Below are 16,090 nucleotides of genomic sequence, written 5' to 3'. Positions count from 1 at the left end.
CTACAGCTTTTAATTCCCTCACGTTAGAGGGGGTCTGGGACCAAAGGGGGTTCCATTCTCCTTGTGCGAGGTGATCCACCATATGCGCTGAAGTGTACTTTTGACCGCCTCTAGGGATGATGGATTGCCATCCCACCAGGCCAGAATGTGATTTTGTAGAGGCCTTATATGGAGCTGTGCCCAGGTAATGGCCAGGACTGAGGACATCATTAGTCCCAATACCGACATGCCTCGTCGGATGGTCATGAATTCGGCCCGTATTAGAAATATTATTGCCTCTGAATTTTCCGACCTTTTTTTCCCGTTAGAAAAATCTTGGTTATTTTGACATCTAGTACATAGCCCAAGTATGTAACCCTCAGGCTTGGGCTTAGTTGTGATTTTTCTGCGCTCATTATCCATTCTAAACGTTGCAAGTAAGATATGCTAGTGCTCAGATTGGCTTCCAGGCTTTCTGCACATTTGGCAAAGAACAGCAGGTTGTCTAGGTATGGCACCACGCCTATGTTCTCATGCGTCTCAGGTTTTTAGGCCTTCTGCCATTATTGGAGAATATCCTGGGTGCAGAAGATGCCGAAAGGCAGAGCTGTGTAATGCAAGCGTAGAGTGGTTTCTCGGGGCTTGGACCGTGAATCCTTAGTATCTTCGATAATTCTTCTTTATGGGTACATGTAAATATATGCGTTATAGCGTTTACAAACTACAGGATAGATTTTTGGACTTACTAATAAAAAAAAAAAAAAAGTAATGGCGGCGATCATTTTTAGCAGGACTGCGGCATTGCGGTGGACAGATCGGACCCCTGACATTTTTGACACTTTTTGGGGACAAGTGACATTAATACAGTGATCAGTGCTAAATATGCACTGTTACTGTATAAATGACACTGGCAGGGAAGGGGGTAATACTGGGGGTGATCAAGGGGTTAAATGTATGCCTACTTGCTTGCTAACTTTGGGGGGGCTCTGTGACAGTCAAAGAGATCGGTGTTTCAGCTTACGATCTCTCTCTACCTGTCTGACAGAAGAGCCACCCGCTTTGTTTACATAGGCAGGCAGATCTCCTGTCAGTGTCTCTAAAGATCGCAGGAGGCCGGCGGCGATCGACCCCGCTGCTCCCACAGTCTGACTCCCGCTGTATCTAATCACAGCGAGAGCGCGGATCCAGCGGCGCGCACGCTGCCGAGACCACGTGCACATAAATCACATAGATCTACGTGATTATGCGCAGCAGAGCCACCCTGACACATTAAATGTGTGTGGAGTGGTCGGCAAGTGGTTAAAAAAACCCAGTAATTCCTTGGCCACCATTTTGTTGACGCATTTCTGGCAAAATGGCTTTTTCCATTCTGGGGAAAACCAGTGACCGCAAGGAGGTGCATGCCTTACTGCTGGTCTTTGCCCTTTTCTCTTCTGGGGTCTTTGTAAATGGGAACAAGGACCCAGGGAGATAGGCGGTTGCCAAGCACAAACATAAAGAACCATTAGTGAGGTAGAGACAGAGAAAACTCCAGAGTGCTCTGGCTTACCTTGGAGCTGTCCTGGCATGCAGGATCTGCAGGGCAGGGTGAGGAAGCTCCTAACAGGGTCAGCCCCTGAGAGCAACTGCTTAGAGGCTTTTTAATTGCTTCCTGCTCCAGCCCCACCCCCAGGTGACCCCCTGCAGGTTGGTGGACAAACCTGCACTGTCACTGCTCGCCTGGTCTTGTGCTCCTACCTGTTCTTTCACTGAGGAGGGAGTTAATCTGCCTTTCCCCCCCCCTTTTTTTTTTTTAAATCACGCTGCCGCCAGGAAATTACATCACCAGAAGTGCCCACTCTATTGTCTGGTTCTGGGCGTTCAGCCTAAACCAAGATGGCTGCCGACCGGAAATGCATCCCTCGAAGCGCCACGAGTTACCCGAAATGAGGCACCCGCCACCATCTTGCTTCTCCAGGCAGCGTGGGCTCCAGTTTTCCAGGACGACCAGGCTGTCGGCGGGAGGCTGCTTGGTGGGGTTTCAGGCGGACAATTGGTGCCAGGTGCAGATGGTGGCGATTCTGTAGGGGGAACGCCACCAGCATCCAATACAGCTGGGGGGGTTGTTGCATGCCCCTCTGTAGGGGTGAAACATCAGGCAGAGGCCAACTGGCCCAACTTGCTGCCCCTGGTCTGCAATACCCAAAGCCCGCTGGGCTGGATGGGAAGCTGACCAGAGAGTTCCCTGCAGTTAGCACAGACTGAAAAAGAACAAACTGCTGCAGCTTCTCTGGGTTCGGAGGAAACAATCAACTGAGGCACCCAGGTATGGCTGACATTTTTATAATAGTGGACTACTGCGTTTCCTGTTTTAGGTGGGAGGAGCCTATCTCTCAGATGCTGCCCTGCAAGACGATTAGAGAAAAAGTATCTGGAAAGTGTGGCGTGCATTTGTATTCAGCCCCCATGAATTAATACATTGTAGAACAATCTTATGCTGCAACTACAGCAGCAAGTCTTTTTTGGGTATGTCTATCAGCTTTGCACATCTAGAGTGTGAAATTTTTGTCCATTTCTTTTTTTTTTTGCAAAATAGTTCAAGCTCTGTCAGATTGGATGGAGAGCATCTGTGAACAGCAATTTTTAAGTCTTGCCACAGATTCTCAATTGGATTTAGGTCTGGACTTTGACTGGGCCATTCCAACACTTGAATATGCTTTAAACTAAACTATTCCATTGTAGCTCTGGCTGTATGTTTAGGGTCATTGTTCTGTTGGAAGGTGAACCTCCACCCCAGTCTTTTAAAGACTAACAGGTTTTCTTCTAAGATTGTCCTGTATTTGGCTCCATCGATCTTCCCATCAACTCTGACCAGCTTCCGTGTCCCTGCAACAGGATGCTGCCACCACCATGTTTCAGGGTGATGTGCAGTTTTAGTCTTGTCCCCCCACGTGGCTTCTTGCAAACAGGACTTCTTATGGCTTTCAACAATGGCTCAGAAGAGGCAGGATCTTGGAAACACGTCTGCCAAGTTCTGTGGACGTTTTTATCCATGATGTGATACTGTGGACACTACAGCCATTCATGCGACATGCCTGTATCAAGCACTCGTTTGGGAGTACCTTTTTATCTAATGAAAACATTTTTTACCAAGGATAATGCTCTCAAGATGGAATGGCCTTATTGCTACCGCATGGGCCATTCTCACAGAGCATCAACCTTCCTAGCCTGAGGCTTGCCTCTCATAAAGGTTTATATATGCTTACTGTTTCACTTACTATGATTTGTAAACTGCCTACAGGAGGGAGAAAACTGTTATTTTACTTTTCAGACAAATCCCATTGGGAGGAATGGTGCCCCATCGTTGGTTTAAGTGGGAGGAATGGTGCCAGATAAAGGCAAGCAAAGGGACGTAGTTTGGAGACCAGTGCTTTACACTATAGGGTAGAGTTTTACTAAAACTGGAGAGTGCAAAATCTGGTGCAGTTGTGCATGGTAGCCAAATAGCTTCTAAATTCAGCTTGTTCAAATAAGCTCTGACAAACAACTGAAAGCCGATTGGTTTCTTTGTAGAGCTGCACCAGATTTTGCACTCTCAGGTTTTAGTTAAAAAAAAAAAAAATCTACCACTATAATACTAACCACAGTCAGTACATACAAGCATTGTAAAACCCGAACCTAAGGTCCTTTCCTTCGAGCCAATTGACCGATTACATGCAGCATACCATATTGTATTAACCACCTCTACACTGAAACCAATGGAACTAAAACCAGAACATAAAAGGCAATATGGACAACCCAAGGAAATAGTGATCTCAACCAAATACACAAATACAGGATATCAGCAACCTTCGTAGTCTCAAACGAAAAATCGGACATTCCAGATCTCAATGAGGAAGTCTGAATGGGGGGGGGTTTAGAATATGTCCTTCCGAAAACTGAACTGTATAAGTTTGCTTCTTACAGACACCAACTTCCTCAATAGGGCATACTTTACACCACACCAAACTAATACGGTGAACATAATTTGACCGGCTTGCTGTATATGGGAAGACTGATGGCAACAGCTTTCAAATTTTCTGGACTTGCCCTAAAGTTTTAATTTTCTGGCAGAATGTGGTTGACTGCATAATAACCATAACCAGAATTATCCTTTTGCCTCTCCTAAGGTAAGTCTTTTGGGACAGGTAGAGGACCTTCCCCACACCACTGCTGAAAAAGGACAAAGCTATTGCAACAGTGGAGAAAGCCAAACCCACTCCCCCCCTTCACTAAAAAATCTGGCACGTTTAAACTTACCATTATACCCGAATCCTTTATGTATAAGTCCAGTGAAAACCTAATGCTAAACCTGCTCTTTGCCACATTCTAAGAATATTCTGTCTAATCCTGTAAAGTCAAAACCCCTGTACTTACCTTTTTTGCACCCGATCTGTTCCGGTCCCGCGCTGCGTGGTCAGCGTGGAGGCAGGGGGCCGAAGAGGCACTCAAAAACAGAAGCCCCATAGTAAGTCTATGGGTCACGTCACTTCCCACTCATTTCACAGCCATGGTGGGTCCTTTCCTGCACAGAGCTTCCGCCGCTGTAGACTGGACTGGATCGGGTGCAGAAAAGGCAAGTACAGTTATTTTTGCTTTATAGGGTTAGATAGTCTTAGAATGTGGCAAAGAGCAGGTTTAGCATTAGAGTTAGGTTTTGACTAGACTTATTCTTTAAGCAAACAAATTTGCTAATGTATGAGTCTCATAGCTGGGTATTCCTTCTACGGCTACAGACTTCACTTTTTCATAACCAATAAGGAGTACGACAGTAAATTATCCAAACCTATTTCTTCCTCCTCCAAAGACATAGCCGGTGATTTCAATCTTTTTAATAATATTCTAAAAAATGAGGTACTGAACAGTAGCCCAAATAATAGCCAAGGCATTGGCGAGTCAGATAAAAAGCAATACAATAAAATAAATTCTTAGGGCTCTTTCACACGGACGTTCCGTATGTCCGTATATCACCCCATCGGTTTGCGGGTGATATACGGACATAATGCATGTCAATGGGATTGCGGATGTCAGCGGATGACCATCCGCTGACATCCGATTTGCGTCCTTTAAGTTCTGTTCCATTTTTTGGAACGGAACCCTATTTTTCCTCCGTTAAAAAAACGGAACTGATGCAAAATCGGATGTCAGCGCTGACATCCGCAATCCCCATAGACTAACATTATGTCCGTATATCATCCGCAAATGGATGGGATGATATGCGGACATACGGACTGGATGACACAAGTGTCATCCGTGTCCGTAAAAAAAAAAAAAAAAAAGTGCCGCAGCGGACAAAAAGTGGCCGTGTGAAAGAGGCCTTAAAGTGGATCTTCACTGCATCTGAGCACCACAAACTAAAAACACTATTTCATTAATTTTTATTATTCAAAGCAAACTCCCCCATCCATTTATTTTGGTGAGAAATTTCTTTTAAAAAAAAAACCCCTAGGATTTCTGGCTGTTAACATCTTGAGCAAGGGCAAAAGATTCATGTAGAATTTACTTCCTGCCCTTAGCTCAGGTATGCAAACAGGAGAGATTGTGCTTAGCTGAGAAAACTCATCCTCCTCTTCTCCCCTCCTGAAGACTCCTGGGATGTATGACATTTGCCTGGACCAGAAACCAGGAAGTAACGTAAAAAAAAAAAAAAAAAACACACAACCGCTTAAAAAAAGTAAATAAAATATACTTTCCTATCTTTTACTAATGCTAGCATATTTGGTATTAAATCTGCAGCTACCATGAGGTTCCCTTACTCCCACCCAATGCATAAGTGACACTGTCGCCTACCCCCCCCCCCCCCCCCAAGGAAAAAAAAGAGAGTCAACTATTCCATTTCATATGCCGAACAAATCAGATTGTTCTATCTAAAAGTAATCTATGTTCATTCCATTAGGCTCCCTGTAAGGGGGGAAGTCTCTTGGAGTTTGTACAACTCTCATTGTTGAGGAAAATGTATATGTATATATTTTTTTTCTTCTTTATACTTATTTATCCATTTTTAAACTAAGCAACTTGGTAGGGAGCCCATGAGTGGGGAAGAATCATCTTCATGTTCCTATAGATTGCCATAACACATGTTGGAGAACAGGTTCTCTCTACCAATAATTTCTCCAAGATTTTTTTTTCTCACAGTGCTCCCTCATCATGCATTTTTTTATCCTACAGGTCTATGACTGTAGGTGTAAAAGGAGATTCTCATGACATGTCTCAACTATTAAGCAATCCTAGATGTGAAGCTTATATTACACAACTATAGGGCTTGGTTAAATAAGCATGTAAGACAAAATAAGTGCGAGGTGACAAATTAAAAATCACCCGACTGCTCTGTGTAATTTTTTTTTTCAACAGCCATAACATAATAGCAAGGCTTCATTATACCGCATCCATTTTCTAAACCAACTGTATCTTGCTTTATGGACCGATGACGAAAAAAACAATAAAGTGCAGTAAGCCATAGCAACCAAAGCCAATTTCCAAGTCTAATTTCTAATTGGTTACCATGGGCTGTATTCTCTGCTCTTTACAACATGTAGTAAGATCAGTCCACTGATATTTTTTTCTCTCCTGACCAAAGGGACTCAAGAATTCTCTTTGGTATCCAAAATTGTAGAATGTCCTTTTTCTTGTTTACTGTTTGGATGAAATGAACAATCTGCTTGCCACAAACAAACACAAATCTGCCTTTAAGAGCCCATTCACACTAGCGCGACTTGTGAGGCAACTTGTGTTGCCCCAGGTAGCTTGACATAACAAAAGCAATGTTAATCAATCAGTGCCGTCTTAATTGGCACTACTGAAGTTGCTTCGACTTCAGAAAAGGGTCCTGTACTACTTTGAAGCGACCTGTGATCCGACTGTCCCATATACTTCAATGGGAGTTGCCTCCTTATCTTAATTGACACTACTTGTTATCAGACTTTCCAGGAAGAAGAAAGAGATTAGCCAGGCATTCCCCACAGACAAAGTCGCCTGTCTCTTCAAAGTAGTCCACAAGTCTCTTCCCAAGTCTCTTCCCAAGTCTCTACCCAAGTCTCTACCCAAGTCTCTACCCAAGTCTCTACCCAAGTCTCTACCCAAGTCTCTACCCAAGTCTCTACCCAAGTCTCTACCCAAGTCTCTACCCAAGTCTCTTCCCAAGTCTCTTCCCAAGTCTCTTCCCAAGTCTCTTCCCAAGTCTCTTCCCAAGTCTCTTCCCAAGTCTCTTCCCAAGTCTCTTCCCAAGTCTCTTCCCAAGTCTCTTCCCAAGTCTCTTCCCAAGTCTCTACCCAAGTCTCTACCCAAGTCTCTACCCAAGTCTCTACCCAAGTCTCTACCCAAGTCTCTAAACAAGTCTCTAAACAAGTCTCTAAACAAGTCTCTAAACAAGTCTCTAAACAAGTCACGGGGCGACTTTCTGGTAGTGGTAGTGTGAACCAGCTCTCAGAGTGTTTGGTTAGGAGGCTGGTTCATGCTCCCCAAGAAGCACTTCTGATGGGTTCAGGGGTAAATCTGCATCATCATAATGTCAAAAGAAAATTTTTAAATTATTTAACGGGATAATGGAAAGTCTAGAAAGCATTTACACACACCTATAAATTCACTGGAAATAAACAAACATACACAAAAGAAAGGGTGCTTGAGATTCGGAGACCCATACAATCATCAGTCAGTACCCTTCATTCCCCTCGGTCCTCATCTGCATCCTGAGAGAACCCCTTCATTGGCCAGCCAATGTAATTTGTCCAAGGTATGCAGGCAGTGATGTGGACATCCGAAAGAAGGACCTATCCAGAAAGTGACCAGAGAGAAAGACCCAAAGCTGGAGGTGACTACAGCAAGTGAACATAGCGATTTAGATCATTTTAGTTTTTTTTTTGTTAGGTTTTTACTATAGCAATCAGAGAGGGGGGTTACATTTATCCTAGAGTTGGGCTTAAAATTTACCCTGTGGAAACAAATGATGCTAATGGGCATCAACCCACAGAGGGTTTTTGGGCAGCAAAAGTGAAAAGTGAAGCATTAAGTCAAAACGCGTTGGGGTTGTCTTTCTTCCATGACATTGTGATTATCATTGTGCGATTATAATGCTGTTACCATTGTCATCTTTGTAACCGGAGCTCATAACATACCTCCGCCTGACGGGGTTGTTTTTAACTTTCTACCTATTCATTATCTTTTGCTATTTTTGGTTAATAAAGGATTATTTTTTAGAATCTTTTGACTCTTATTCCATTTACATCACTTTTCACTTTTGCTGCCCAAAAACCCTCTGGGGGTTGATGCCCATTAGCATCATTTGTTTCTAGTACTATTACTGGATGAGCAGCCTCACCATTATCAGTGTTGCATCTCTACAAAAAAGTTACCCCGTCACCAACTTTAGTGAAGACCCGAGGAGCAAAGGCGAGACTAAAGGGTAATGCTACAAACAGAAAATGCTCCTCTCCCACGGCAAAGCGGAGAAAGTGCTGGAGACCGACACATACTGGAATGTAAAGGTAAGCGTCCTTGATATCGATGGAGGCAAGAAAATCCCCCTGATGCAGGGAAGCCACCACAGTGCGAACGGACTCCATTCTGAACTTCTGCACCCGCACAAAGCAATTGAGCACCTTGAGGTCCAGAATTGGACACACCTTGCCTTCCATCCTGGGGACTGTAAACAGGTTTGAGTAAAACCCCTGAAAACATTCTGAAGATGGAATCGGGACCATCACCTGTAAAAGGTCATGCACCGACCCCAAAAAAAAAAAAAAAAAACCTTTAAGCGGACCGGGGACAGTTGTAAGGAAGAACCTTACCGGAGGGTAAGAAAGAAATTCATTATTTTTAAAGCGCTACTGGATTCTGTTAGTGTGCAGTGACGCATAATTGTAAAAGTTCTTTAAATTTTATGTATATAAAAAGTAGCAGCATTTATTGTATATTTTATATCAACTGAGCGCGGTCATCATATTCATGTAATATTTATACATCTGGTATATAGATTGCGGAAAATAAGAAAGAAACTCGGTCTTGTAGCCAGGCCGAATTACCTTGTGGACCCATTTGTTCTTGTGCCAGGGTAGACCACAGGTCCGGGAACCAGCGAAGACGTCCCACTGCCCCAAATACGGGTGAGGGCACACCTTCATGCTGAAGGGGCCTTGTCCGCGGGTCTGGAGAAGCCCGCACTTGATTAGCCAGACCAAGTTCGCTTGGATCCTCCAGAGGAGGCCCTGAAGGGCTACCATCCCTCGTCAGTCAACCCTGAGGGACGAAACAACTTCTCATGAGCCGAGGAGGGCCCACATCTACAACGAGGGTTCTTCACCTTAGTTGCCTGTGGAAAAAAGGTGCTCTTCCCCCCCTGTGAGACCTATAACAATGTCATCCAGGGTAGCACCAAACAGGCGATCTCCTTGAAAGGAAGATTAGTCAAGGCCTTTCTAGAAGTCTGGTCCGCAAACCAGCATTTGAGCCAAAAGACACGCTGAAGGACCTCTGCCGAAACAGAGAGCCGAGCCACTAGGAGAGCCGCATCCAAAGACGCATCACAGATAAACTGCAGCCTATGAACCAGCTGGTCTGCCAGTAAAGCAAAGGCAGGGGGGAGCTGTTCTCCCTCCAGGTAAGGGCTCTTTCACACGGTCCGCCTCCGCAGGCGGATCCGTGTTGCTCAGCGGGGATCGATCCGCGATCCCCGCTGAGCCGGGCGGATGACAGCTCCGTCTCCGCTCGCAGAGCGGAGAGGGAGGTGCCTCAGCACCTGCTGCCCTCTATGGGGGATCGGAGGAGAGCGGACCGCTTGTCCGCTCTCATCAGATCCGCTCCGCTCCGATTTCAGCACAGGATCGGATGCGGATGGCAGCGGGTGTCAGTGGAGGTGTCTCCGCTGACACCCGCTGCCCCATAGAGCTGCATGGAGGATCCGATCAGATCCGCCTAAAAAACTGACAGGCGGATCTGATCGGACCGCCCGTGTGAATGAGCCCTTACAGTGTAAAAGCTTAGCTCACTTGGTCAAAGTCTGCGACACCAGGGCACCAGGTGAAAATCGGCCTCAGTGCCGAAACCAGCCAGGGAGTACAAATTGCGAGCCACAGCATCCGCCTTCCTTTCAGCTTGGTCCTTAAAGGCCGTGGACTCTTCAACCGGAATCAGGTTTGCCTTGTTTAATCTGGAAACTGGAGGGTCCACCACCAGTGGAACAGTCCACTGCTTAAGAAGGGACTCCTCATAGGGGTATCGCCTAGCAACTAGCTTAGGGACCTCAAGGGAACGCTTTGGTCATCCCCCTTCAGTGACAATTTTGTCAAAATAAGAGGGGATAGGGAACTCCTTTGCTGCTCTGGATGGCTTGTGAGTGCCAAAGGAACCTGCACCTCCATCGCAGCTTTAGCTGCGTCCTCCAACTTTAAGTCTCAAGCACAGATAACAATCAGTGCATCCACCAGTGCCTTTTCGTGTGTGGTTGCAGAAGCGGAGGAATCATCCTTGCTATGAGATTCTGGACATGTGGCCGCAGACCCAGCAGGGTGACCCATGTCCACGGCAGCCAAATCAGCATCTGAGGAGACAGAGGAGGCAGACTAAGGGCCAGCAATATTCAACCTACCCCCCCTGCGCCTCAGTCACCCCCGACCTGCCCCAGCCTGTGACTGGACAGTGGAAAAGGGAAGAAGCACAGTGATCAATTCATCTGTCACTCGGCTCTCTTTTTCCATCAGCACATGAACTGATTGGCTCCTTGTACTGCTTCTTCCTGTCACACTTAAGCTCTGCTGTACAGGGACTGCAAGAGTTTGATAACAGCTCACATTTAGGTACCCACTCTGCTTGCTTTAAAAAGAAAAATGCATTAATTGACATATCAATGATTACAGATCTGCATTATTGTGCATCATTAAAATCTGCCTACAGCTCAGCATTGATTTCTACCCAGAAAAATTACTACATCCAAAGACCTTGGTAACTGAACAATACAATGCCTACAGCATGATAGAGTTGCCAAGTGTCTACAAGCGCTGTGTTAAAATGGTAGTCAAAGGACTGTCACTTTACTGCACAAGGCGGTCAGTTCTACAAATAGTAATCTTATTTGTTAGCTTCCCGAGTGCAGCACAGTGAAAGAGGATTCCCTTTTCTATAGGCCAAAAAAAACTTGTGAATGATAATGTGCATTATGAACACTCATGACTGCTCCTGTCAAATCACACAACACTGATGTTCCAGAAGGGACTTTAACTGCAGTCATTATTTTATTTCTCAGTAATCGTAATTAAATATTACAAAGAGGAACTAGACCCAGCAAGCCTTTAGAGCCAGGGAAGCTGCCCTCTGTAAGATCTTACCCTTGCCATGGTGCTGCATGTGTATCATTTGTGATGGCTTGATAGTTCAGTTCAGAACTGACAAAAGGAAACATTGGCAACCTTGACAATCATCACCAGACTAATGGACATAACTAGTTTAGGAAATCATTAGGCTGGGTTCACACTTGTGCGATCACAGACATCGTATGTGATTCGCATCGCACTGCTGTGCAGATCACATACGATGTCTGTGCGAATGCAAATTCAGCCATGTGTGAACCCAGCCTAAAGTGGTTGTAAACCCTTACATATACCCAGTGAAGTCACTCTTCTCAGATGACAGAGATGAAACAAATCCACCTATATACGTTGTACCCGTTTATCTGCAGCCATCTCTTCTCTACATCCATTCAAAGCGCAGAATTTGCAAAGCTTGTTTGAGCAGTCAGGAAAAAAAAAGGGGACAGAAGTCACACACTGCTGAGCTCAGTGAGGAGAGTTCTGAGAGCTGATTGGAGGGAAGAGACACGCCCCCTTTCACACAGCACAAAGGTACAAAAATCAGGCTGTCAATTAGCTGGAGGTCCCTTCCCATCACCATTTTTTTCTCTTGGTGTCAGGAAAACTTTTCAGAAGTGATTCATGCTGATAGCAGAGGAATGATGCAGCAGACAAAAATTACACTTAGTGCTCTGGATGGAGACAAGTACACACTATAGAGGGATATGTTCATATTCCATGTCTGATGTTTACAACTACTTTAAGCAGATATTCCCTTTGGATATAATAAAGTATTCAGATTAAACCCTCCTTGCCTTTTCAGCCAAGGAAGCTGCCATCTTGGCGCCTCTGTTGGATCTGCAACTGCCATGGTGCTGCATATGTGATCAGTTATGACACCAGCCATTTGAGGGCTTGACAGTTGGCTGAGAGCACAAGAAACCATGACTGTTATCATTCAGAACACGTCTTGGATGTACCCGTTTTGGGAAACTGGTAAATCAGTGGATTTACGCATTAGTTCCCCTTTGTACACATGTGGCACAGTGTGCCCATTTTGCAAATTATCCCATGCAACAATTGCGAGGGGCAGCACAAAAGTTGCCATGGCAGCCAAGGTACAGGTTCAAATTTAAAAAAAAAAGCGCTTTAAAAACTGACCTCCAGCCAAAAACGTTTTTTTTTTTTTTTTTTAACACATCCACCGTAGGAATATAATCAACACAAATGAATTGTGTCCCCAGGCAACTCTGACGTTCACTCACCCCTCTTACAGTGTGGTCAGTACCGAACATCCAGTGCTGAGAGTTACAATTCTGATTGTAAGGCTCAGATCACAGAGTGCCTCTTCCACTCCATTCACTAAACATCTTGTATTCTATGCAATCAATGCCAGGCACTCTGTGATTGAAGGAAGTGAGACTGCAATGTTCACTCATCTCTCCTCCAATTACGTTTCCCTTTACTTCCTGTCAAATACCCAAAAAAAAAAAAAAAAAAAAAAAATCCACACTTTGGGTTGCCACCACGACAGGAAATGAGGAGAAAGCTACCACTGAGAGCCTGGCCTCGCTCACATGGGAGCAGTGAAAGGCAGGCAGTTGAGCCAAAGTTTTACCTCTCCTAACCCATCACCCATCCAAAGGACAACATGCAGCCACTCAGGATTGTGCATATGGTTCAATGCTTTCATAGTGGTTGCAGCAAAAATGATACCGCGGTTGTGCCTTACAGTCTTGGCTGTAGTACTCAAATCAAAATCTGGCTCCTCCATTCAGTAAACATCTTTTATTCCATTCAATGGATGAGGAGAAAGCTTCCAACGGGTGCGCTAGTTCTGGCAATAACCAAGGATCCACTGGTTTCCTCTCACTTCCTGTTTTGGGTATTGGACAGGAAATCAGTGGATCCTTGGTTATCGCTAGAAATAGCACACCCTTTGGAAGCTTTCTCCTCATCCATTGGATGGAATAAAAAGATGTTTACTGAATGGAGGAGCCAGAGTGTGATTTGAGTACTACAGCCCAGACTGTAAGGCACAACAGGGGTATCATTTTTGCTGCAACCACAATGGAAAGTATTGAACCATAGGCACAATCCTGAGTGGCTGCATGTTGTCCTTTGGATGGGTGAGTGTGATCGGAGTACTACAGCCAAGACTGTAAGGCAGGGGTCTTCAAACTATGACCCTCTGGTTGTTTAGGAACTACAATTCTCATTATGTCAGTGAATGTCAGAGTTTTCCAATGCCTCATGGGATGTGTAGTTCTGCAACAGCTGGAAGGCCGTAGTTTGAGGATCTCTGCTGTAAGTGCTCTCTCACACTTGTGGTAATCACTGCCTTCCCTCTGTAAAATGAACTGCAGGGGCAGTTGATAGACAGCTGGGAGGTGATATGTCACCGCCTGTTTCAACCCAAGAAAATGTTTTTATTTTCAGTGGTACTACCTGCCAACTGCGGTATCATTTTTGCTGCAACCACAATGGAAAGCATTGAACCATATGCACAATCCTGAGTGGCTGCATGTTGTCCTTTGGGTGGGTGATGGGTTCAGGGAGGTAAAACTGTGGCTCAGCTGCCTGCCTTTGACTGCTCCCATGTGAGCGAGGCCAGGCTGTCAGTGGTAGACATCCAGCGATGCAGGCTAGACCCATGGCACCCCATTAGTGTGGAAGTATTACAGCACATATGTCATAAACCAGCCCTTGTCTAGAGTTGTGCTTTAGGAGTAGAGCAGATAGTAAGGTGAGTGCGGTAAGTAGGCATAGACTGTACACAGGGTTACATAGGGAGCTTATAAAGAATGTGAGGGTCCTACAGGAGTCCATTAATGACTGTACAGTCAGTCCTGTATACACAGCACTGGGGTGCAGTCATGGGGTGTAATGGCTGGGCACCCCTCACACTGCACATGGACAACACTGAGAACACTGACAGCCCTCGTCCCTTCCCGCAGGCTCACCGGTCCCCGCTGGGTGCTGACACTGGTCGCCATGGTTGTCGGGCAGCTCCTGCCTGCACTCCGCTCTCTTTTCACTCACTTCCTGCACCGTCTGACACACAGTCAGCTGACCCGGTGAGCACTGCGCAGGCGCACGCCACAGCCAACCACTATCAGCGATAACTTTATCAGCACGAACAAGGAGCGTCCACTGCTGACCCCTAGCGGCGCACAGCTCCATCTATGGAACTACAAGGAGATTCCAGACGTTGGGAGTGACGTAGTTGTGTGCAGGCAATGCCGTCATGTGTGGGAACGCCTCATCCTGAGGATAGGGAGGAGGAGGTAGCATATAGCATTTTAATTGTATATAAACCCAACAGGTTATTGGCATTTGAAAAGTTATTTTTAATGTTTGTAAAGCTGAAGTTTCAAATAATGGGAAGGTATAACCTCTGTCAGGTATTTTTGCTGTCTTTGTCTAATTGCAGAGTTGTATAAAGTATTCAAAACCCATACTTGAGCAAAAGTACAAGTGCTCGATCAAAAAGTGACTTGAGTAGAAGTACTAAAGTATTCAACATTTTTTGTACTTAAGTATTGCAAGTAGTTTTTTAAAAAATTTTGCTACTCAAGTACTGAAAGTAAAAGTACAAGTACTGTGTTATGTAGTTATTAAAGAAAGAAGTCAAAAGTTTATTAAAGTTATTAAAGAAAGAATTCAAAAGTACAAATGACATTATACACGTTTTTTTGAGCTTCATGAAACCTGCCATCTACTGTTCTGGCAGTGGTAATTTTTATAATAGTAACGAGTAACTATGCAGCACAAAAAAAAAATATCGGAGTAGAAGTATTGAAATCATTGAAAAAATGTAGTGAAGTAAAAGTGGAAGTAGGAGAAAAAAATTCTACTCTAGGAAAGTACAGATACCGCCTTTCGGTACTTAAGTACAGTAGTGAAGTAGTTCTACTTAGTTACTATACATCTCTGTCTAATTGGGGAGATTTTCCTTCACTTCCTGTCTAATACCCAAAACAGGAAGTGAGATGAAATCAAGGGATCCGTGGTTATCGCCAGAATTAGTGTCCCCTCTGGAAGCTTTCTCCTCATTTCCTGTTCTGGTGACAAGCCAAAGTGTGAAATTTTCTGTCATTTTCTGTGATAATGGTACACATGACAAATAGGGAGGATTTGTTTTATGGAATTACGCTATGTGGATTCATCTTTCCTCCCCTAATATGGTTTATCCCTACCTGCTCCCATGAGAGGGTCTGTATGACGAGGAGAACGTAGAGTGGATTGTGGACCTGTTTGCTGGATATATATATATAAAAGGCATATTAGCTGGTTTAGAATTTTGCCAGCCACTCCATCTGGTGAGTCAGTTTGGGGTATTGGTGAAAGGAGCGCACAGGGCGTGGTTTGGCACACAATTTTCACAGTAGATTTGTTGCACAGAATATTTTCACCTTTCTGCACTTTATTTAACCTCTTTACCACCGGAGGATTTTGCTGTCTTACGTCTGGGCCACTTTTTGCGATTCAGCACTGTGCGACTTTAACTGACAATTGCGCGGTCGTGCGACGCCGTACCCAAACGAAATTTACGCCCTTTTTTCCCCACAAACAGAGCTTTCTTTTGGTGGTATTTGATCACCTGTGCGATTTTTACTTTTTGCGCTATAAACAAAAAAAATAGCGTAAATTTTGAAAAAATAACAATATTTTTCACATTTTTTTATATGAAATTCCCCCCCAAAAAATGTAAAAATCAAAATTTTTTTAAATTTTTGGCCAATTTGTTTTCTGCTACCTATGTTTGGTAAAAAAAAATCACAATAAGCGTATTTTGATTGGTTTGCGCAAAAGTT

General features: G+C 44.6%; 1 protein-coding gene across 2 annotated transcripts in view; it reads right to left on the bottom strand.

Annotated features, from left to right (window-relative positions):
- Positions 1–14,371, bottom strand: part of TOLLIP (toll interacting protein) — a 119,475-nt gene extending 105,104 nt beyond the window's left edge. For both annotated transcript variants that reach the window (XM_082269970.1, XM_082269971.1), the window contains exon 1: positions 14,237–14,371. In XM_082269970.1, coding sequence (XP_082126096.1) covers positions 14,237–14,269 — 33 coding nt within the window. In that variant the 5' untranslated portion in view covers positions 14,270–14,371. The remainder of the gene's footprint in view (positions 1–14,236) is intronic.
- Between the last annotated feature and the right edge of the window lie 1,719 nt (positions 14,372–16,090).

This window comes from Pelophylax lessonae (genome assembly GCF_965119305.1).
Source record: "Pelophylax lessonae genome assembly, chromosome: 10".
Classification (NCBI taxonomy): domain Eukaryota; kingdom Metazoa; phylum Chordata; class Amphibia; order Anura; family Ranidae; genus Pelophylax; species Pelophylax lessonae.
The sequence above is the reverse complement of the archived record's forward strand: the minus strand, read 5'-3'. Positions and strand labels throughout refer to the sequence as shown.